The sequence below is a fragment of the Geotrypetes seraphini genome, chromosome 5, assembly GCF_902459505.1.
Source record: "Geotrypetes seraphini chromosome 5, aGeoSer1.1, whole genome shotgun sequence".
NCBI lineage: Eukaryota > Metazoa > Chordata > Amphibia > Gymnophiona > Dermophiidae > Geotrypetes > Geotrypetes seraphini.
The window spans coordinates 13,572,323-13,595,743 of record NC_047088.1 but is presented as its reverse complement, the minus strand read 5'-3'; the positions used below and the strand labels follow the sequence as shown (position 1 = coordinate 13,595,743).

At 45.2% G+C, this 23,421-nt stretch overlaps 1 protein-coding gene across 2 annotated transcripts in view; it reads right to left on the bottom strand.

Moving 5' to 3' along the window:
* The window catches only part of LOC117360676 (vascular endothelial growth factor receptor kdr-like), a 333,742-nt gene that overhangs the window by 177,129 nt on the left and 133,192 nt on the right, over window positions 1-23,421 (bottom strand). For both annotated transcript variants that reach the window (XM_033944848.1, XM_033944847.1), the window contains exons 5-8: window positions 12,862-13,018; window positions 8,181-8,314; window positions 6,165-6,330; window positions 3,022-3,139 (exon numbers count right to left, since the gene is read on the bottom strand). In XM_033944848.1, the coding sequence (XP_033800739.1) occupies window positions 3,022-3,139; window positions 6,165-6,330; window positions 8,181-8,314; window positions 12,862-13,018 (575 nt within the window). The remainder of the gene's footprint in view (window positions 1-3,021; window positions 3,140-6,164; window positions 6,331-8,180; window positions 8,315-12,861; window positions 13,019-23,421) is intronic.

Genomic DNA, 23,421 nt, shown 5'->3' with positions numbered 1-23,421 from the left:
TTTGTCCATTCCCCTTTTCTCTTATTTTCTTTAAAATATTGTATTTCTTTCCCTCTTTCCTCACTATGCGTAAGTCTTGTCTGTGGTTATATGTGGCATGTTTTGTCCCCCTGAAAGTTGTATGGATTTTAGTTATGTACATCGCTTTGAAGTTTGATTAAGCGATCCATCAAATCTCAAATAAACTTGGAAACTTGGATTAAAAAAAAGATGGAAATGGGGGAGAAGAGGGAGGAGATGATACACATGGATGGAGGGGAGGGGATGGCAGAGAGAAGGAAGAGATGGTGCACGTGGATAATTGGGAAGGGAAGACATGGAAAAGTAGTTAGATTTGAGAAGGAAGCAGACAGATTCAAGAAATATTTTTTTTACCGGAGGTAGAAACTCTGTTAAAATCTTTTTGGAGGCAGGTGGTTGGCTGTTTATCTCAGTTAGTACAACTTCAGCTACATTTTAACCCACAGGGTTGTTTATTAGGATTATTTAATGTTTGCCAACATACCTGGCAAACTAAACTTCTTTGTTGGGGCCTAGCAGCAGCCAAGTGCTTGATCGCTACTCACTGGCGAGGAGCTGCGCCTCCTTCCAAAGTGGATTGGACTTTGAAGCTGCACTTTGGAACTCTCCATAGCGAAGTGCCATGGAGATTATGATCGCCAAAAATGGACCTGGTTTTTGATAATGAATAAAGTGACTTCCTTATGTTAAGTTTACCTTTTTGGTGGGGGGGGGGGGGAAGTTGTGGTATATGGGTAGTTTCCTGAAGAACCAACTGGAGGCTACTTGTGGTTAGATTTCCTGCGTTCGCAGGGAGGAAGTAAGGGAGTTGTTGGAATTTGACAATTGTGGTTGAGATTTGGATTGGGACAAAGTAGTAGAGAGTTTACCTAGTGCTTGTATTTCTGCTGGTTATATATTCTGCAGGAATGTTTTGGATATTGCTATTGCTCTGTCTCTATTTCTTGAGATGCTGCATATAATTGCAAAACTTCAATTTAAAAAAAAAGAATTGCTATAATGGGACAGACTGAAGGTCCATAAAGCCCAATATCCTGTTTCCAACAGTGGCCAACCCAAGTACCTAGCTAGATCCCAAGTAGCAAAACAGATTCTATGATGCTTACCCTAGGAATAAGCAGTGGATTTCCCCAAGCCATCTCAATAATGGCCTATGGACTTCTCTTATAGAAAATTATCCAAACTTTTTTTATACTCTGCTAAGCTGATTCTTAGAATTTGGGGGAAGAAACCACAAACATTTTCCTCCATTCCTAAAACAGAGATAGCTGCTGAAAGATGGAAAGATTCATTAGTTTCCACTGGAAGAGCTAAACCTTCCTTCTCTGAGTCTATTCTATTATCACGTAAATCAGAAATACTAGGTAGAAGCTCTTTCCTGGTGGGCTAAAGCACTGGCACCCCTCCAACTCATTCCAATCTCCATTTTAAATTTAGGATCAAAAAATACTAAATGTATTAATAGTGAATCAGTGTATAACACTACCTCGGAAGAATCTCTAATCTGTATTCTAGTACAAGATGGGGAATATCTTAGTGGAACCTCCAATCTGGGGGGCAGAAAAGCTTTATTCAGGGGAGCCCACAGATGTTCCTGCTTCCCTCAGGAGAATAGTACAAGAGGAACAGTATATTACATCACATTGCATTGGTATAAATGGATCGCTAATACTCTCCTCAAAGAGTTCTGTGTATGTGTAATGGATTTGGAAGTGGCACCCTGGCTTATTTTTATATGTTTATTGATTATCCATGTTTCACCCCTGAGAAGGCTGATAAGCAATAAACAAGCTAAATATTATAAAAATAAATGCAATTTATTTTAAAGCATGTGGCAATAACAAGTGGGCCTAACAGTAAAATGAGTATATGGGATTCATGCACTGAGCAATTAGGATACGCAGGGAGAATACAATAAATCCCTTTCACACTTTATTTCACAGTAAACATGTGGTTACCTTATAGGCCATAAAATTTGTCTCTAAGATTCCCCCACTAAGTATAAAAGAGCTGTATCCAACCTGGAGAAGTCTTTCAGAGAAACTCTGAACAGATGCTCTGCAGAGCAGAGTCAGGTGAGGTAGCCAGGTAGTGGTAGACAAGCTGAAAGCAGGTACTGGAACAGGAACCTTCGTAGCCCATATCAGATTTCTAGGGACAAACACAGACCAGCCTCTGTGCTCTCTGAGATGCTTCCTGTATACCAGGGGTAGGGAACTCCGGTCCTCGAGAGCCGTATTCCAGTCGGGTTTTCAGGATTTCCCCAATGAATATGCATTGAAAGCAGTGCACGCAAATAGATTGCATGCATATTCATTGGGGAAATCCTGAAAACCCGACTGGAATACGGCTCTCCAGGACCGGAGTGCCCTACCCCTGCTCTATACCCTTCTAGTGGAGGAAGTACCTGAAGATAAGATGTTCTCTCCATCTCTTGTCTGCAGTGGAAAGGCCCCATTGCATCACCTAAGGTTGCAGTCTCATGACTTGTTCCTTTTCCAAGGAAATTGGAGGTTACTTGGCTCGTTAGTGGCTAAAGACTATCTTGCCCTCTTATTACTTTCCCAGCAAGGAGGAGTTCATGATGCAACATCAGTCATGTGATGCATCATTTAGATAAGCCATAAGCTGTTCTTGCTAAGGCAAAGATAGGCCACAGTTCTCTCTGCTTTTGAAGTCTGTGAAATTCATGCAGGTGGTTGTTAAGCTCAGTGCAGGGGTTTTGCCCCTACCCTTCTCGAACCAAGATAAATGGTCACTCCTCCTAGCTTTAGAGAGGTGATTCGCAACCTTTTTTCTCTGGGTGCACCCAGTCAGTCAGCTTTTTCAGGATATCCACCACGCATTAGCATTGCTAGAGATGTGCATTCAGGAAAAAGCCGTTCATGCAAATCTATCTAATGCTGAACCATTGTGGATATCCTGAACCCCCAGCCGGGTATGCTTAGAGGAGCGAGTTGAGATCCATTGCTCCATGGAGGTTCTGCTTTTCTGACTCACCAGGTGACATCGGCGTGCGGTAAAGCTGCCACTTTCACAGTCATTTTCAGTCGCTTGTGGCCTTCATTGACTTCATATATCAAACTCCTGTTGGACAAAATCTTGAGGACACCATTTCCTGAAATTACAACAAAGACATCAGGAGGTCACCATGAAGTTATATTTTGTTTAAACGCTATGGCCCAGATTCTCTAACCGGCGCCCATGCTCAGTAAAAAAAAAAAAAAAAAATACCATTTAAACAATATTTTTTATTGAGTTTCAAGGCACTTTGGGCTGCCTAACTCCACTGTGGGTGTGGCTAATGCTGGAAGCGGTGTTAGGTGGCCTAAAATACCTACGTAAGCATGATTCATCACAATGATAGATGCCGGAAATATAGGCCTGGCTTACATTTCTGGTGCCTATCTTTTCCCTATCAGACCCACTCCCTTAAAGGTACAGAGGCCTATAAATTAGACTCACTGACAATCTGACCCTGTACCTTTAAGGGGGGGCATGGCTACTTAGGCTGAGGCGAGCTTGTGAAAAAAAGTGCACAAGTATGCCTATGGATGCACCCACAAACATACATCCATGTACACAAGTGCACACCCATCCACGCACATGCTTGAAACACACACACATGTACATACACACCCACAAACCTACTTGTGCATGAGCGTACATATACCCCCCAACCAGAAACATCCATGAGCGCAACACACAAAAACACAACCATACACATGTATTGTTTAAACCCAGACACGTGCATATACCCCTCCCCCCACAAACATGCATGTGCACAAGTGTGCACACCCACCCACCTATACATATGCACAAGTATACACAACACGTATACCCACAAACATGCACGTGCACAAGCGCGCGCACACATACACCCACACCCTTTCCCCAACGGGGCCATTATTTGACAACGCAGAATTTTCACTTTCATAAAAATGTAAGAAAAGTTTTTCTAGATAGAGCCTTTTGCATAACAATAGACAAAAGAAAACCAGAATTCTAAACACAAATCGGCTTTTTTTCCTCTGAGACATTTTTAGATTTTCTAAGACATGTGAAGGGTAATTTAGCAGGAGAATGTGTTTAAGTTACACTTGTTTAATAAAAGGAATGTATGCACATAACTGCCTTTATAAATTAACCTCCCCCGACCCTGGAAATTAGGTGGTCACGCATATACCTGCTCTGGGGTTTGTGCAGATATCCCAGTTTATTCCATTCTCATCTGCACACATGTCCAATTGCAAATTGGGCCTCCAGGAATGCCTAGACTTATTCTGGGTAAAGTATGCCAACTGGCTGCCACAACATACTTTTAATACACAAAGGAGATGGTATACTGTAAACCAACACCAGTGAATCCACTCAAATAAATTAGTCTTCAGACCCTCAGAAATGCCACCATCCACTCCATTTTAGTTTCAAAAGTGGTTGGATTTACACATTATATCCTCACCGGGTCACTTATAATCTATTGTGAAGAAAGAACTTTGCTCTGACTCTTTTGCCAATAATCTTACTATAAAGCTAATACTTAGCTGAGGTGGTGCATTCAAAGGGATCTATCGCCAACATGTTTCACCCTATACTGGGTTTCATCAGTGGCCAAACTAAATTTTCTGGAACAGAGGTGGATATATAGACTGAACACGGTTACCCCTAAGGGGTTGAACCTCGAACTAGAATGGTCATCTCTCCTATGAGTTCCCGCTGGGAGTTTGAAATCTTTATAATCCCTCAATCTTTCATCTTCAAGTTGGGAGTGTTTGAAAATACACCTTTGAATAGTTAGTTTAACAGCCATCCATCCCCCCCGTGTGATGTGTTTGGTCTGCCCCTGGGAGGTTGCTTCGCATTGGCCCAGAGACAGCCGGCGCATCCACACAGGGAGATACTTAAATCAAGCTTGAGCACGCCGCGGCCATTTTAAAATTCATGAGTGGTCGCGTTGTGGGTAACCAATTCAAACTTAGAGGTAAGCACTCTATTTCTAATGAACGGTTTTGGTGTTTGGTAAAGGTTTTAATAGTAACAGTAGTTATTTATATTATTTATCGTTATTTATAGGGACCGGAGCCCTGATGAAACCCAGTATAGGGTGAAACATGTTGGTGATAGATCCCTTTGAATGCACCACCTCAGCTAAGTATTAGCTTTATAGTAAGATTATTGGCAAAAGAGTCAGAGCAAAGTTCTTTCTTCACAATAGATTATAAGTGACCCGGTGAGGATATAATGTGTAAATCCAACCACTTTTGAAACTAAAATGGAGTGGATGGTGGCATTTCTGAGGGTCTGAAGACTAATTTATTTGAGTGGATTGACCGGTGTTGGTTTACAGTATACCATCTCCTTTGTGTATTGAAGGGATATTATCCTTTCAAAAACATTTATTTACAACATACTTTTATGCACAACGGGCAATTTTATTAACACCTAAAATATCCCATTCACTTTCTGGGTGTCAATTTTTAAGATACCGCTGATTGCTTCGCCGTTTCAGAAGTGCAGAGAAACCACAGACAAATATGGACAAAGAAAGTCCAACATGGTTTTTTTTAATTTTAGTAACTGAACTAAGACGTCATACTTTCGGACATGAGCTCAGTAATATGTAAACCGCTTTAACTGTATCCACAGAAAGGCGGTGCATCAAATCTCATCCCCTTTAGCTAATGAGGCCCTGAAGTAACATCTCCTCTCTCCCTTCCTAAAGAAGCTGCTTATGTAACATGACCATTAATGTTTTCCCTCAAAACAGGACAGGACCCCCTCCCCTCGGACCCCAGTACCTTTTTTATTCCTGGCGGCTGCCTCTTGTCCTGATGTGTTCCGGCAGTGGCAGAGTGGCGCACAAGGCAGGCATGAGCTTTTCATGCGCCTGCCTGGTCCCGCGCCACTCACTGAATGGCTGCCATCAATTCTCGCAGCCATTCAGTGAGCGGCGCGGGACCAGGCAGGCGCGCCACTCTGCCGCTGCCGGAAGACATCAGGACAGGAGGTCGCCGCCGGGATTAAAAAAGGTACTGGTGGAAGGGGGCTGTATTCACTATGGTACTTGTTTCTTCAGCAGGCCCCTGAAAACATTTGGGGATGGTCCTGCTCCAAACGGGACGTATTGGTCACATTATGCTTACGGTACACTGTGATTGCGATGCTCTTTTCCTGCAGCTTCTGGCTCAGGTCTTTGCATGAGTAGACACCTCGATCTTCCATCGTAACATTCGGTATGACCAAAGTCGTGAAGTACGTATACAGGGGGCCCTCTAGAAGCATTCTTTTCTTAATATAAGGAGCTGAGCGCTAGAGAAGAGTGAAAAAGAGCAACAGCTTAATTCTCCTTCTTGACGTTGTGGTTGCCTGCTTTTATGGGATAAAACCCCAGTTATGTTTCCAGTTTTTATGACCAAATAAATACCCTGCACTCAACGCACTTCATTGGTACCAAAGACATTCCTTCTTTCTCTTTTTTCTCCCTTGCCATACACCTTGTAAATCTATTTCTCCTCATTAGATGGCATTAACAAATTTGCGTGGCATTTAAGCGCGCGCTATTCCGCCCGTTAAAGCCCTAACGCACCTTTGTAAAAAGAGCCCTTAGTGTGAATTACATAGGACTAGCCTTACTGGGTCAGACCAGTAGCCCATTCTCACAGTGGCCAATCCAGGTCACAATACCTGGCAGAAACCCAAAGATCAGCAACATTCCCAGCATCTCAAAGAATAGCAAGATTCTGGAACCCCCAATAAGAGCAACATTCCAGAGCTGAGATTGTGATGTCATAATCCATCCTACCGATCCAGGGCAAGCAGTGGCTTCTCCCATGTCGTTCTCAATAACAGACTATGGACTTTTCCTCCAGGAACTTGTCCAAACCTACCGTTCAATTCCATATTAAAATAACTGGATGCAACACATCAGTGCCAAATTTCTCCCTTGTCATGCAAACCAAATGTCACTTTGTATTGAACTCTTTGTTTTAATGGCAACCAATGCGGTCTTTTCAAAATTGATGTAATATGGGCCGTCCTATAACAATTTGTCCGCAAAAGGCAAAGATTTTGTAGGATGATGATTTTTTGGAACCAGGAAGCCAACACAGGTGAATTATAGTTGATCAACACCTTTTAAATAAGGCATGACACCTTAAATTCTATTAGGGCTGGATTCATTAAAATCAGCGATCGTCGCTAAACCTGTTTTCACAGGTTTAGCAATGATCACTGCTAACCGACCCGATTCACAAAATGCATGTTTTTCCCCTCAATCACCCCCTCCTCCCTCAGCTCCCATCCTCCCTGGTACCTTTAGTCGGGAGCAGGAGGAGTGCTCAGTCAGTCCCTCCTGCTCCTCCGCCAGCTACCATTTGCAATGTGGGCCTTAGGCATCATCCCTTAGGCTCCCTTTGAATCCTGGATACAAGGGGGAGGAGTCATGCTCCTACAGCTCCTCCCCCTTGTATCAGGGATATAGAGGAAGTCCCTGATTGGCTCAGATGCACAAAACCCCACCCAAGGGGAGGGGCTTGAGGCATTTGAGCCAATCAGGGATCGAAAATTACGTGGCTTGCCCAGGGTCACAAGGAGCAATGTGGTTTGAACCCTCAACTTCAGGGTGCTTTGCAGGGCAGGATTAATTCATCGATGGCCCCCAGGCACACAAGTACACTGGGCCCCCTGCCCCGCCCCACCCCACCATGCGCCCAGGTGGAAACAGGAAGCTGCGTCAAAGGGAAGCTTTGGGCAAGCAGCACCACTTGCACAATTACAGTTCCCGTTGCCTTTCTTACCCGCGTTGCTTGCTTGTCTTACTTTCTGTCGATGGGGGGGGGGGGGGGTGGGCGCGTTGCTGATCGATGCTGGAGGGGCCCATCACCGTTTGGAAAAAAACAATGTTGATGCCCTCCTTCATCGTGCCCCCCTGACCATTTCGGGTCCTAGGCACGTGCCTACTTGGCCTAATCGTGCCCTGGTGCTTTGGCTGTAGCTCTAACCACTGGGCTCCTCCTTCCTCCTTCCTTTACTCTTTAGTTTTCGATCTCTGACTGAACTGACCGTTTCATCCTGTGTGACATTACACACTCCCTGTGGGCGGATGTGAGTTCAAATTCACTTTGTACTCCTAGAGGCATTGACGTGGGAAGACTACTCACGTTCTTTCCATTGTGCATCAATTCCACATTAGGTCGACCATTGAAAGTGGTCTGCAGAAGGCACGTGATGTTCAGGCTGTCTCCAACCACAACCCTATCCTGGCTGGCAATCACTTTAAGGATTCTTGGAATTACTGAGAAGATAAAATCAGAAGAAGGGAGCATACGTTTGAAAGTCAAGTCAATAGCCTAGTTTCAGAATAGTACACTTTCAGAATAGTATATCTCTTAATGTATTGCCCCAATGTACAAATTTACTGGAACTTAATATGACATAAAATTAAAACAGTATTGAAAATTGACAATTCCATATCTTTCACCTATGAAACTCTTATCCTGCGTTCTTCAAATCCTAAGATTATCATTCCTTCTAATTAAAAGAAACTTTTTAAGATCCTCCTCGCTATTTCCACTCATCTTAGAATTTGTAATTGGAAGGATAACACGAAACTCAACTTTAATAATAATAATAACTTAATTTTTCTGTACCGCCATAGTCAGGCGACTTCTAGGCGGTTCACATTGAAAGGAGGCTGGACAGTCAGCGAATGATAAGGAGCCTAAAATAGAAAAGTTACATAGACAAGGTACATACTAATTTAAGTTCCATGGGTAAAGAATACATGAAAATTGGAGCTTCCTGAGAGATTGAATAGCGTTTACGGGGGGTTTGTTTTAGTTTAAGGGTGATCTGTTTTAGTCAATGAATTTGTCGAATAGGGCGGTTTTTATTGCTTTTCGGAATGCATTGTAAGTCAGTTTGGGTTCATTTATGCAGTTTCACAACCAGACTTGTCTATTCGCTTGGAACATGAAATTCTATCCAGGAAGGATTTGTATCTGCAGCCTGAGATCTTTGGGTAGGCAAAGATGTTTTTGTTTCTGGTTGCTCGTGTGGGGTGGTGCAGAACGAAGTGAGTTTGCAGGTAGGAAGGTGCTAGGCCCCAGACTTGTTTGAAGCTCTGTGTGTTCTATACGTAAGGAAATCAAGTTCCAAGTTTATTTAGGTCTTGATATACTGCTTTTGTAAGCAAAGCAGTTTCCAATTTATACAAAGTATTAAAAAGTTTAAAAAATATATAAAATAGAGGGAACAAATTCACAGTTACGATACAGACATAACATGATATACATGGGCAAATGGGGAAGATACATTGCTTAAAATAAAAAAAGAAAGGATAGGCAAAAACCAGAATGAATAAAGGGGATCTTTAATATAAAGCCTGATGTCTGAGGTTTTTGAATAAAAAAGATTAAATATAAATCTCAAAAGCACCTGTGAAAAGAAATGTTTTAAGATTAGATTTAAAGTTGTTGAGATTCTTTTCTTGTCTCAGGGTCAGAGGTAAAGTGTGTGGTTACAGAGAAGATTGTTTTACCTGCTCTATCATAAAATAATTGGACCGCTAAAAGATATTGTTGGAAAGAGTGTACAATAGCATATTTTTATAAAACATGGGCACCACTAGGTAAATATTGTAACTGTTTATGAGAACTTATCTTTATGTATCAGCTTGACTATATATTTCAAAATACATTATTATAGGTTTGTAATTGTTAAATATTGCTTTGTTTATATTTTATGTACATTTGTTATTAACTTTTTAAATACAATAAAATTTATTTTATTTTTAAAAAAGAATAGTACCTAACACAGTAACGCAGCAGATCAGTGGGTCTCGATCCATCCATTCAGTAAATCCATAATGACTATGCATGAGATAGATTTGCATAACCAGGAAGCAGTGTGTGCAGCTATCTCATGCATATTCATCATGGATATCCTGAAAACCTGACTGGCTGGGTGCATCCTGAGGACTGGGTTCAGAAGCACTGCAGTAGATGATAATAGATACAGAAGACCACTTTATCTGTAGACCAGGGGTGTCAAAGTCCCTCCTTGAGGGCCGCAATCCAGTCGGGTTTTCAGGATTTCCCCAATGAATATGCATGAGATCGATTTGCATGCACTGCTTTCACTGTATGCTAATAGATGTCATGCATATTCATTGGGGAAATCCTGAAAACCCGACTGGATTGCGGCCCTCGCGGACTGCAGTTGCCCATGTCTGGTCTAGGGCCTAGGGGTGTCAAAGTCCCTCCTGGAGGGTCGCAATCCAGTCGGGTTTTCAGGATTTCCCCAATGAATATGCATGAGATCTTGGGTTCAGGCAGAGTTTGTTGTTTTAGCCCATTCTTAAATTGATGTTAGAGAGACAGTCAGTTTATTCAGGGCTATGGGTAAGTTAGAGTCAATGGATATGAGTATCTGCATGTCATCCATGTAGATGGAAAACCGATTGTCCATCAACCAAATCAGATTGACTCGGCGCTTGAGGTTAACATTGAACAGAATAGATGACTGTATCGACCATGGTGATGATGAGGTGCTACCAAACAGTATGGACTGTTGCCTATCTGATAGATAGGATCTGAACCAAGCAAGTACTGTTTCATTGATACCTGTGTCTACCAGTTGTGCTAGCGTAATATCATGATCCATAGTGTCAAAAGCTGTTGGAGAAATCTAGCATTACTAAGACCGAGGCAAATCCCCTGTCTCGGTTTCTGTGAGGATCATCCAGTAGGGACACAAAGACTGTTTCTCTTCCTTAACTAGGTCTGAATCCAGATATAGCCAGGGCCTCTGAGCATTCAATGACCCACAGGTCCCATCATGGCTGTCAGTACTGGGGATATGTCAAAGTGGAAGTCCAAAGGAAGGCATGATAGAGACTTACATGATAGAGACTTACAAGATCATGAAGGGCATAGAGAAAATGGAGAGGGAAAGATTCTTCAAACTGTTGAAAACTACAAGAACGAGAGGGCATTCGGAAAAATTAAGAGGGGACAGATTCAGAACCAATGCTAGGAAGTTCTTCTTCACCCAAAGGGTGGTGGACACCTGGAATGCGCTTCCAGAGGGTGTGATACGACAGAGTACGCTACTGGGTTTCAAGAAGGGATTGGATAATTTCCTGAAGGAAAAGGGGATCGAAGGGTATAGATAGAGGATTACTATACAGCTCCTGGACCTGATGGGCCGCCGCGTGAGCGGACTGCTGGGCGTGATAGACCTCTGGTCTGACCCAGCAGAGGCACTGCTTATGTTCTTATTTGGGTAGCCCTCTTTCGGTGATGTGACCTCATTTGGGATCATGAATCACATTTGGGAAAGATTTGTAAGTAGGAAAATCCATATGAGAAAACCAGCATAGCTTTTGCAGAGTGTGTGCGTGTGTGTGTGTGTGTGTGTGTGTGGGGGGGGGGGGGTCTGGAGAACCTGGAGAAATGTGTTCAATTCCCATTATGAGTCCTTGTGACCCTTAGCAAGTCACTTAACTCTCCATTGCACCAGGTACAAGAACTTAGACTGAGAGCCTACTAGGAACAGAAAATGTACCTGTAAATAATATGTAAAACTACTGGGATTGTACCACAAATGATGATTTGAAAGCACTAGGGGGGATATGAAGTCACAATTTCAGAAGAAATTCATAGATTTAAATGCTAGCGATTGGCGTACCTCGGGGCTCTGGCTTAGGATCTCTTCTTTTCTCTCTCTCTACACCTCTTCCCTCGGTGCCCTGATCTCCTCCCATGGCTTCCCGTATCGCCTATATGCTGATGACTCCCAGATCTACCTCTCTACACCTAGAATTTCACCTAAAGTCCAAGAAAAAGTCTCAGCCTGTTTGGCTGACATTGCTGCCTGGATGTCCTGCTGTCATCTGAAACTAAACACGTCCAAGACTGAGCTGCTCCTCTTTCCTCCAAAACCCTCCGCTCCTCTCCGTCTCTCTGTCGTTATTCTGTGCATTGCTGTGTACATCTGGTAGCGCTCTAGAATCAACGTATTTTCGCAGCCTGTATCCGTGTGAATATCTGATCGTTTGGCCTACTATAAAAAGTCATTCACACTACCTGAACCCACAAGAAATTTCTGATCGTGCAGCCCACCGTTGAAAAATCCTGGCGGCCCTTGCAGTTGCGATTCAAGCCAGGTAATGTAAAATAAAATTTAGATGTATGACACTGTGAACAGTATGATATTATATCCATTATAAAAGTCAAAGCAACTGGCAGTAGCCATTGTCAGGGAACCAGCGCTGAGTAATGTCAGGCCCCGTCTCTGCTTCTCATTAGAGAATTTTATAGGCCGTGTCACTGTGCTGCCTTTTCTCGGGTTTGATAAAGAGAGCCAAGCTCTCAAAAGCAAGTTGCAGATGTATTGGGTTAGTGCAATAAAAAACCATGATTTACAATTTGTCTCTACTTATTATATAGACATATCGTACATGTGTCCATTCCATAGGCCTCCACAGCACACCTTGAGCCATTAAAGTGCGTATTTTTAGACTCGTGAGAGGAAAGGAATAGTTCTTAGGAACTGGCTGTTGTCTGCAACCATCCGGGTTGTGTCAACAACATATTCCGTGTTATAGCATGTCGTAAACAAACGGAACAAATATTTTGGTTTTTTTTTTCATTTGCCGATAATAATGCACACTGTTTGCAGATGCGCGTGCCAGAACTGTCAAGCATGTGCTATTAATCAGGAAAGAGTGTGTATTCTTTCCAAATTAGTGCGCGCTCTTTAAAAATAGCATGCACAATATGCCGAAACGGTGCATTCCCTTGGAGCAGAAATGAAGAACTAGGCAATCCAGCTACTCACCTAATTTTTGTGGCACGTGGAAAGACACGTGATCCTCTCCATTCACATGGGTGACACATTTCAGAACCCTCTGTAGGTGGTAAGAAGGGGAGGGTATGATGAAACCTTTCCGTGGATCCCACACCATTCCAGGGGGGCTGTACTCTGAATCCGGGCTCTGAAAGCAAACAGAAAGCCAGACAATGAGTGCTAAAGATTCTTCCCCCTCTTCCTGCTGACCCAACCCTCTTTTTCTTTTGCATGCAACGTCATCTCATCTAGCAAAATGGCAATTGCACGTTCATGGAGGGCAAAAGAAGTTAAATGATTACAAAACAGCTGTGAAGTTACAGGGAAATACTCTTAAAATCAATAGGAGGAAATTTTTTTTCACTCAGAGAATAGTTAAGCTCTGGAACGCATTGCTAGAGGTTGTGGTAAGAGCGGATAGCGTAACTGGTTGTAAGAAAGGTTTGCACAAGTTCCTGGAGGAAAAGTCCATAGCCTGTTATTGAGAAAGACACGGGGGAAGCCACTGCTTGCCCTGGATCAGTAACATGGAATGTTGCTACTCTTTTGGATTCTAGAATCTTGTTACTCTCTGGGATTCCGGAATCTTGCTATTCGTTGAGATTCTGAATGGAATGTTGCTGCTCTATGGGGTTCCGGAATCTTTTGTTACTCTTTGGGATTCTAGAATCTTGCTGTTCTTTAGGGTTCTGAATGGAATGTTGCTACTCTTTGGGGTTCTGGAATCTTTTGTTACTCTTTGGGATTCCGGAATCTTGTTGTTCTTTAGGATTCTGAATGGACTGTTGCTACTCTTTGAGGTTCTGGAATCTTTTGTTACTCTTTGGGATTCTAGAATCTTGTTACTCTCTGGGATTCCGGAATCTTGCTATTCGTTGAGATTCTGAATGGAATGTTGCTACTCTTTGGGGTTCCGGAATTATTTTATTATTATTAGGATTTTATATACCGCCTATCAAGGTTATCTAAGCGGTTTTACAATCAGGCACTCAAGCATTTTCCCTCTCTGTCCCGGTGGGCTCACAATCTATCTAACATACCCAACAAGAGACATCTGTGCTGTTCAATTATTGTCTTACCCCCTCCTTTTATCAGGCTGCACTAGAGGTTTTTAGGTTGGGCTGGTGAGATGAGCGCTCTGACACTCATAGGAATTTTACTAATATCAGAGCATTTACCGCACCATTCTAGAATCTTGCTGTTCTTTAGGATTCTGAATGGAATGTTGCTACTCTTTGGGGTTCCGGAATCTTTTGCTACTCTTTGGGATTCTAGAATCTTGCTGGTCTTTAGGATTCTGAATGGAATGTTGCTACTCGTTGGGGTTCTGGAATCTTTTGTTACTCTCTGGGGTTCCGGAATCTTGCTATTCTTTAGGATTCTGAATGGAATGTTGCTACTCCTTGGGTTTTGGGCAGATACTAGGGACCTGGATTGGCCACCGTGAGAACGGGCTACTGGGCTTGATGGACCATTGGTCTGACCCAGTAAGGCTATTCTTATGTTTTAATGCGAACCGTCCAGATGCCTTGTAATAAGTTCACAGATGTTGAAAGTGTCAGCTTGTATACTGCTGGATGGGGCAGGCCAAACATTTGTAACCCTCTCACCCAACCAGAGACATCAGTGCTGTTCAATTATTGTCTTACCCCCTCCTTTTATCAGGCTGCACTAGAGGTTATTAGGTTGGGCTGGTGAGATGAGCGCTCTGACACTCATAGGAATTTTACTAATATCAGAGCATTTACCGCACCGGTTCACGTAAAAACTTATAGTGCAGCTAAGGGGCCCTTAATTCTGTGTTATCTCTACATTATAAAGAGGGCTACTAATTAGAATTTAAAAAAAAAAAATACTGATAAACGCCAATGTAAAATTAAAAATAGGTGTTTATTGGATAAAACAAGACAAATGTCACTTCTCATAGTGCTCTCTCACCCTTCTCCAAAGCCAAAGCCATAAAAAGGCAGTATATAAGTCCCCATTCCCCTTCCTTTGTCTACTTTGGATCCTCCATTTTGTTTTGTGCCTTGTCTATGCTGCACAAACGTAAGTTATTTATTTTTATAAGCAACTGGTAAATGTCCTCAGAAACAGTATCTATATCATGAAAACATTGATAAATGCAGATAAAAAAAAAAGCGCCTAAATCTAGAATTGATATAACCATATTAAAATAGAAGGTATCACAGTTAGATTGTAAGCTCGCTGGGACATATAGGAAAAATACATAAGAGTACCTGATCACAATTCAATGTACAGTAAACCCCCGTGAATTCACAGTTCGCAAATCACGAACTCAGTAATTCGCAGTATTTTCTGACCGCCTCTTCCTGGTACTAAAGTCATGGTTACACCAATCAGGAGCTGCTTTGACACGCTATCTAGCGGATCAAAGCAGCTCCTAATTGGTATAACCATGACTTTGGTACCAGGAAGAGGTGGTCGGAAAATGTACCCTGCTTTGTAAATACAATTTAAGCACCTGCTGGTGCCCCAGCTGCCCTCTTCTGCCTTTGATCAGCTGAAATACTGTATTTGTGGTTTTTTTTGAAATTCATGGGTTTTTCTGGAACGGATCCCCCATGAATTTCGGGGGAGTACTGCATTGTAAACTTCTTTGGATGAATCTATTCACGAAAAGGCAGCACGCCAATCAACCATCAAAGACTGTGATGGGAATGAAATTAGCAACCAGCAGGATATCAAGCAGAGATGGAAAGAATACGCAGAGGAATTATATATCAGAACCAGACCTATTGGAAAGTGAAGTGGATTGGGCACTGAGGCAGCTGCCAAATAACAAAGCACCTGGCATTGATGTAGAGCTGCTCAAACCAGTCCTAAGAGCCACTATGCCAGAAGATCTGGAAGACCCACACATGGCCGAAGGACTAGAAAAGATCAGTTTTTATCCCACTCCTGAAGAAAGGTGATGCCAGGGACTGTACCAACTCTAGAATAATTGCCACGCCAGCAAGGTACTTCCAAAGATCATCCTTGATCGAGAACTTCCTGATGCCCAAGCTGGATTCCATAAGGGCAGAGGGACCCATAATCACATCACAAAGTTGAGGTGGATCATAGAAAAGGCAAGGTAATACCAGAAGAAACTCTATCTATGCATCATTGATTATACCAAGGCTTTTGATTGTGTTGAGAATGACAAGCTTTAGGAAGCACTGAGTGAGGTAGGAGTGCCAGTGCATCTGATCAGGTTAATCAGATTGCACTACTATGATGAAGAAGCTGCAGTGCGAACCAGGTATGGAGATGCAGAATGGTTCAAGATCAAAAAGGCTACAAGACAAGGATGCTTCCTCTCTCCTTTTCTTTTCAACCTCTAAGCAAAAGTAAACACGAGGAAGCTGTACTTAGATGATTTCAGTGTTCGGGTGAAAACAGGTGGAAGAACCATCAGCAATCTGAGATAGGCAGATGATACTATGCTGCTGACAGAGAGTGAGAAGGACCTCAAGAAGTTGACCCTGAAGCTAAAAGAAGAAAGCGAGAAGATAGGACTTTACCTGAACATCAAGAAGACTAAAATCATGATTACTGCCAATAAGAAAGTTCACATAAAGATCAACAGTGAATAAAAGAAGTGGGTGACAGCTTAATTTTCTTTGGGTCCCTCACTGATCAAACATAGACTGATCACTGTCATTGTGTTCTCAATTGCAACATATGGCTGCGAGACATGGACACTCATGAAAGCAGATAGAAGAAAAATCAATAACTTTGAACTGTGGTGCTGGAGAAGACTTCTACGAATCCCATTGACAGCTAGGATCACCAAGAAAGATGTTCTTGATCATATAAACCCAGAGTTGTCCCTGGAAGTCAAGGTTACCAGACAGAAACTGACTTGTTGGACATGTGATGAGGGTGAATTCACTAGAAAAGGAGGTGCTACTCGGAATGGTCAGTGGTAAAAGGAAGCAGGGGAGACCAAAGGCCCATTGGCTGGATACCATCAAGAATGACATTAGAATGAACATCAAGCAATTGAAAGAAACCATGGAAAACAGGAAAGCATGGCGAGGACTGGCCTAGAGTATCTAAGGGTCAGGCACAACTGAATGGATAGAAACATAGAACATGACGGCAGAAAAGGGCCACGGCCCATCTAGTCTGCCCACACTAATGGCCCACCCCCTAACTACCTCCATGAAGAGATCCCACATGCCAATCCCATCTTTTCTTAAATTCTGGCACACTGCTGGCCTCATTACCTGTTGTGAAAGATTATTCCAGCGATCAACCACCCTTTCGGTGAAGAAATATTTTCTGGTGTCGCCATGAAATTTCCCACCCCTGATTTTCAACGGATGCTTTGACAAGCAGCTCCTCATTGGTAAGGCCCGACTTAGAGCAGGAAGAGGCAGTCAGAGCATACAGCGAATGATTTTTTGCACTCGCCGGCGGCTCTCTGGTAGCTGTTCCTGGAACGGAACCCCCGCGAATATCGGGGGAGTACTGTAATGACATTCTACAGCAAGTCCTACATCAAAGCTTTAGGCTTTATTCCTCAGAATCAAACCAGCAACAGTGGGTGATAACCGGTTATTTCAATGAATACTCACGGTTAGCTCATAATTGCGATCTGGCTATCTTGGGGGAGTTCTGGGGGGGTGGAAACCAAATTATGCCCCAATATTCAGCAGTAACTGGGCAAGGTTAGCACATAGATAGGACTCAGTGGCATGTGGTGAGGTCCAATAGGGGATTCAGTGAATCCCCCAGCTCTACAGCTCTTCTTTTTAATTTTTTTTGTTTTTGCTTGATGTAGTATGATTGGTTGAGTGGGCAGCCTGCTCAACCAATCAAACTGCATCAAACAAAAAGTAAACACAATAAAAAATAAAAGCAGGGCTTCAGGACTGGGGATTCTTCGACTACCCTGAAGGCCCTGACAGTACTGATCTGAATTTCATTGGCTGAGCAGCATCTGCCTGTTGCCTGCTTAACCAATCAATTTCAGAGCAGAGCCCTCAGGGCCTTTAGGGGGTAAGGCGAATTCCCCGAAGGCCCTGACTGCACGCCCACCCCCCAGCGTCACAGCAGCGTCGGAAAGCCCAGACTCCCCCTTAAAAGGGAGGAAAAGGCTGAGCCTGGGAAGCTTAGTTTCTTCTTTTTTTTCTTTCTGTAGCTAGCTGGTGCGGGTGGTTGTAGGCACCGGGAGGCGAGCGGAGAGGAGAGAGGAGCAGCGTGGGCGAGGGCAGGCAGGTCGGAAGGCAGGCGGACAGCGTGGGGTAGCGGCGAGAGGAAGCTCCGCCCACCCCCCAGCGTCACAGCAGCGTCGGAAAGCCCAGACTCCCCCTTAAAAGGGAGGAAAAGGCTGAGCCTGGGAAGCTTAGTTTCTTCTTTTTTTTCTTTCTGTAGCTAGCTGGTGCGGGTGGTTGTAGGCACCGGGAGGCGAGCGGAGAGGAGAGAGGAGCAGCGTGGGCGAGGGCAGGCAGGTCGGAAGGCAGGCGGACAGCGTGGGGTAGCGGCGAGAGGAAGCTCCGCTCACCCCCCAGCGTCACAGCAGCGTCGGAAAGCCCAGACTCCCCCTTAAAAGGGGGCGAGCCAACGGCGCGCGGCCGTTCGGCGCGCAACGAAGGCGAGCGGCAAAGGCGCTCGCCTTAGCGAGAGCGCCTTTGCGAAGGAGCCTTGCAAGGGAACCAGAAACGCCAAGTAATTCACTTTTCTCTTTTCTCGTTTCTCCTTTCTATTTTCTCTCTCTTACCCACAGCAGGAGCACACCAGCACTTCACGAGAGCAATGGAGGACCCAGGAACCCAGAGGTACTTTCCAGTATACTGCACAGAGTGTAATATGTACGACTACCTCCCCTTGGGAAGGCGGGAGTACATATGCAGTCGGTGTCAGGAACTGGAAAGCCTGAGGATGGAGGTCGGCAGATTGAGGGTCAAGGTCCAGGAACTCGAGGGACTGGAGGGACTGAGCAACACAGAGGAGACGAACTGGTCAACCAAGGACACAGACGGAGCAGACCCCATGGTGGACCAGGTGAGGGACCTCGAGAGATTCATCGAGGAGGCCTATAGGAGGAAGGTGGAGGAACAGGACCATCAGCTGCACAGACATATGTTGGCAGACGAGACCCAGGATCCACAAGGCGACACCGGGGAAGGACCTAGCGGAGGAATCACGCAAGAGGAGGAGACCGTGACCCACCGGGACCCCGAGGGAGAGACACCACATTACACTGAGGACACAGACCTGAGACAGAGGAGGTTGCTGAGGAAAGGGAAGTCTGCTATTGTGGTGGGAGACTCGATCTTGAGAGAGGTAGATAGTCACGTAGCTGGAGGAAGGGAGGACCGGCTGGTGACTTGTCTCCCAGGGGCCAAGACACGAGATGTCACTGATAGGATCGAGAGGATCCTGGACGGAGCAGAGACAGAGGAGACTGCGGTGATAATCCACATCGGAACGAATGATGTGAGCCGGAGGAACTTCAGCATGGCCACACTGACTGACCAGTTCAGGGTCCTGGGACGAAAGCTGAAGCGGAGTACCCGGAGGATAGCATTCTCGGAGATCCTGCCTGTACCGAGAGCAGATGCAAAGAGGCAGGCAGACCTCCAGGCTGTGAATGCATGGTTGAGGAGATGGTGCCAGGAGGAGGGCTTCCACTTTGTGAGGAACTGGACGTCCTTCTGGGGAAAGAGCAAGCTCTACCGGCGGGACGGCCTGCACCTGAGCACAGCGGGAACTAGACTACTGGCAGCCAATGTGAGGAAGGAGATCGAGAGGGCTTTAAACTGAGGAGAGGGGGAAAGCCGACAGCTGATCTGATGTTGACGCTTCGGACAACAGCATCCAGAACAGATGCTGAACGGGCTGACTGCAAGGAGGAAGTAGAGAGACCGGTGGATCTTATGATCAGACAGCGAGGGAAACATCAGGTAAAGGGAGCTTGCTGGGAAGAGACTAAGGGGCATAGAGACACAGGGGGACTGGGTGGCACGAGGGCGAAAACTGAGGGCAATATAGGGGTGCCACAAGGCGAGGGGGATCAAACAGAGCCTCAAGGGATGATAGCCCAGGAGGAGACCGGTAGGGCTAGAAAACCCAGAGGAGAAGCTGGGGAGAGGGGTGGCGGAAATGTGGGGAAACCGAAAGCTGCGAGAGTAAAGGCTAAGGGCAAAGCAGAAGCACAGGGAACAGGAGAACTGCCCGAAATTCAAGGGGAGGCGGCCCAGGTAAATAAGGAGGTGGAGGAAAAACGACAGGACCTGCGGTGCTTATACGCCAATGCAAGAAGCCTCATGGCCAAGATGGGTGAACTAGAGGTCGTAGCCAAGGGGGAGGACCTGGATATAATTGGAATTACAGAAACATGGTGGACAGAGGAAAATCAATGGGATGTGGCGCTGCCAGGGTACAAGCTCTACAGGAGGGACAGGACCCACAAGAAGGGGGGAGGCATAGCACTATATATAAAGGACTCTATCTACTCGGTCGGGATGGATATGGCAAAGAAGGCAGAGGGGCTGGAATCGCTATGGGTCAAATTGCCGAGAAACAAGGGTACAGACATAAAACTGGGGCTGTACTATCGCCCACCTGGTACGCCGGAGGAAATCGGACACGACTTGGAAGCTGAACTGAGACAAGAATGCAGGACTGGAAGTGTAACAGTGATGGGGGACTTCAACTACCCGGGGATTGACTGGAGTACGGGTCACTCCAACTGCACTAAGGAAACAGGATTTGTAGAAGCTGTGAGGGACTGCTTCATGGAGCAACTAGTCAAGGAACCAACACGAGAGAGTGCTACTCTTGACCTCATCTTAAACGGATTAGGGGGGCCTGCAAGAGGGGTAGAAGTGGGAGGACCACTAGGCAACAGTGACCACAACGCGATCCGATTCACATTAGAAAGGGGGACACCCACAGTAAAGAGGACCGCAACAACTGCGCTCAACTTCAGGAAAGGGAACTATGTTGCTATGAGGGAAATGGTGGGGAGGAAGCTCAAAAACGTCCTTAAGATGGAGACTGTAGGAAGCGCCTGGACCCTATTCAGGGACACCCTGCAGGAAGCACAAAGAATGTACATCCCAAGTTTCAGGAAAGGTGGAAAGAACAAGCGGTCAAAGGACCCGGTTTGGATCTCAACAGAAGTAAAGAGGGCAATAAACGACAAGAAAGTGTCCTTCCGGAGATGGAAAAAGGACCCAACGGAGGAAAATCACCAGGCGCACAGGAAATGCCAAAAGGAATGCCACCGAGAGGTTAGAAAAGCAAAAGGGAAATATGAAGAGGGGCTGGCCAGGGAGGCGAAAAACTTCAAGGCATTCTTCAGTTACGTAAAGGGGAAGCGACCAGCGAGAGAGGAGGTGGGGCCGTTGGACGATGGGGATAGGAAGGGAGTGATCAAGGAGGATAAAGAGGTAGCTGAGAGGTTGAACACGTTCTTCTCGTCGGTTTTCACGAGAGAAGACACATCTAATATACCAGACTCAGAGGAACTCATGAGTGGGGAACAGGCTGAAAAATTAGAACACATAGAGGTAAGTAAGGAGGATGTCCTCAAGCAGATAGACAGGTTAAAATGCGGCAAATCGCCGGGCCCGGATGGGATCCACCCAAGGGTTCTGAAAGAACTAAGACAAGAAATAGCGGGCACAATCCAGCATGTTTGCAACCTATCCTTGAAAACTGGAGAGGTACCAGAGGACTGGAAATTGGCGAATGTCACACCTATCTTCAAGAAGGGATCGAGGGGTGACCCTGGGAACTACAGGCCGGTGAGCCTGACTTCAATTATAGGGAAGATGGTGGAAGCTATGATCAAGGATGGTATTTGCGAGCATATCGAGAGAAATGGCCTACTGAGAACAAGCCAGCATGGATTCTGTAAGGGAAGGTCATGCTTAACGAACCTTCTGCACTTCTTTGAGGGAATAAGCAGTCGGGTGGACAATGGGGAACCTATAGACATCATTTACCTTGATTTTCAAAAGGCTTTCGACAAGGTGCCACATGAAAGGCTGCTTAGGAAACTGTGGAACCACGGGGTGGGAGGGGATGTGCACAGATGGATCGAGCACTGGTTGTCGGGTAGACTGCAGAGGGTCGGAGTAAAGGGACAATACTCTGACTGGCGGGGAGTCACGAGCGGTGTGCCACAGGGATCGGTGCTGGGGCCGTTACTCTTCAACATATTTATCAATGACCTGGAAAAAGAGGCAAAGTGCGAGGTTATAAAATTTGCAGACGATACCAAACTGTGTGGCAGAGTTAGGTCTAGGGAGGAGTGTGAGGACCTGCAAAGGGACCTGGACAAGCTGGAAGACTGGGCAAACAAATGGCAAATGCGCTTTAACGTGGAAAAATGCAAGGTCATGCATATAGGTAAAAAGAACCCGCTGTTCAAATACAAATTGGGGGGGGCATTATTGGGAGACAGCAGTCTTGAGAGAGACTTGGGTGTGCTGGTAGATGCATCACTGAAGCCATCTGCACAGTGCGCAGCAGCCTCGAAAAAAGCCAACAGAATGCTGGGCATCATAAAGAGGGGCATAACAACCAGGACGCGGGAAGTCATCATGCCATTGTATAGAGCTATGGTGCGTCCACATCTGGAATACTGCGTTCAATATTGGTCGCCGTACCTCAAGAAGGACATGGCGGTGCTTGAGAGAGTCCAAAGGAGAGCAACGAAACTGGTAAGAGGGCTGGAACACTGCCCATATGCCGAGAGGTTGGATAGGCTGGGGCTCTTCTCTCTGGAAAAAAGGAGGCTCAGGGGAGATATGATAGAGACCTTCAAGATCATGAGGGGCATAGAGAGGGTGGATAGGGACAGATTCTTCAGGCTGAAGGGGTCAACAGGCACGAGGGGGCATTCGGAGAAACTGAAGGGAGATAGGTTCAGAACAAATGCAAGGAAGTTTTTCTTCACCCAAAGGGTCGTGGACACTTGGAATGCGCTACCAGAGGAAGTGATCAGGCAGAGTACGGTACAAGGATTCAAACAAGGATTGGACGGATTCCTGAGGGATAGGGGGATCGTGGGATACTGAGAGAGGTGCTGGGATGTAACACAGGTATAGAAAGCAAACCAAGTAATAAGTATAGAAATCTGACCAGGTCGTGCATGTGCAAGACCGGAGGGTTAGGACTTCGATGGGAAGATAAAACTCAATGGGAAACCAAGGTGGCAAGGGGGCCCCTTCTGGTGTCTCAGACAGGCCGTGACCTGTTCGGGCCGCCGCGGGAGCGGACTGCTGGGCAGGATGGACCTGAGGTCTGACCCAGCGGAGGCACTGCTTATGTTCTTATGTTCTTATGTATGTCCTAACCAATGTCCGGTTAGTACTGAGTATTAACCAGGCAGTGAAAACCCGGATATTCAATGCTGTTGAACAGAAATGGCCCGGCATTGTGTTTCCGGGACCAGCCTGTGTCTAACCATACATTCTGGTGCCGAGTGAAGAGGTGTATCAGAACTGACCTCTTACAGAAAGACCTGAAAGTGATTAAAGGCCATCCTGAGTTTAATTTTGGAAAAGGATGTTCTAAATTTGGTTC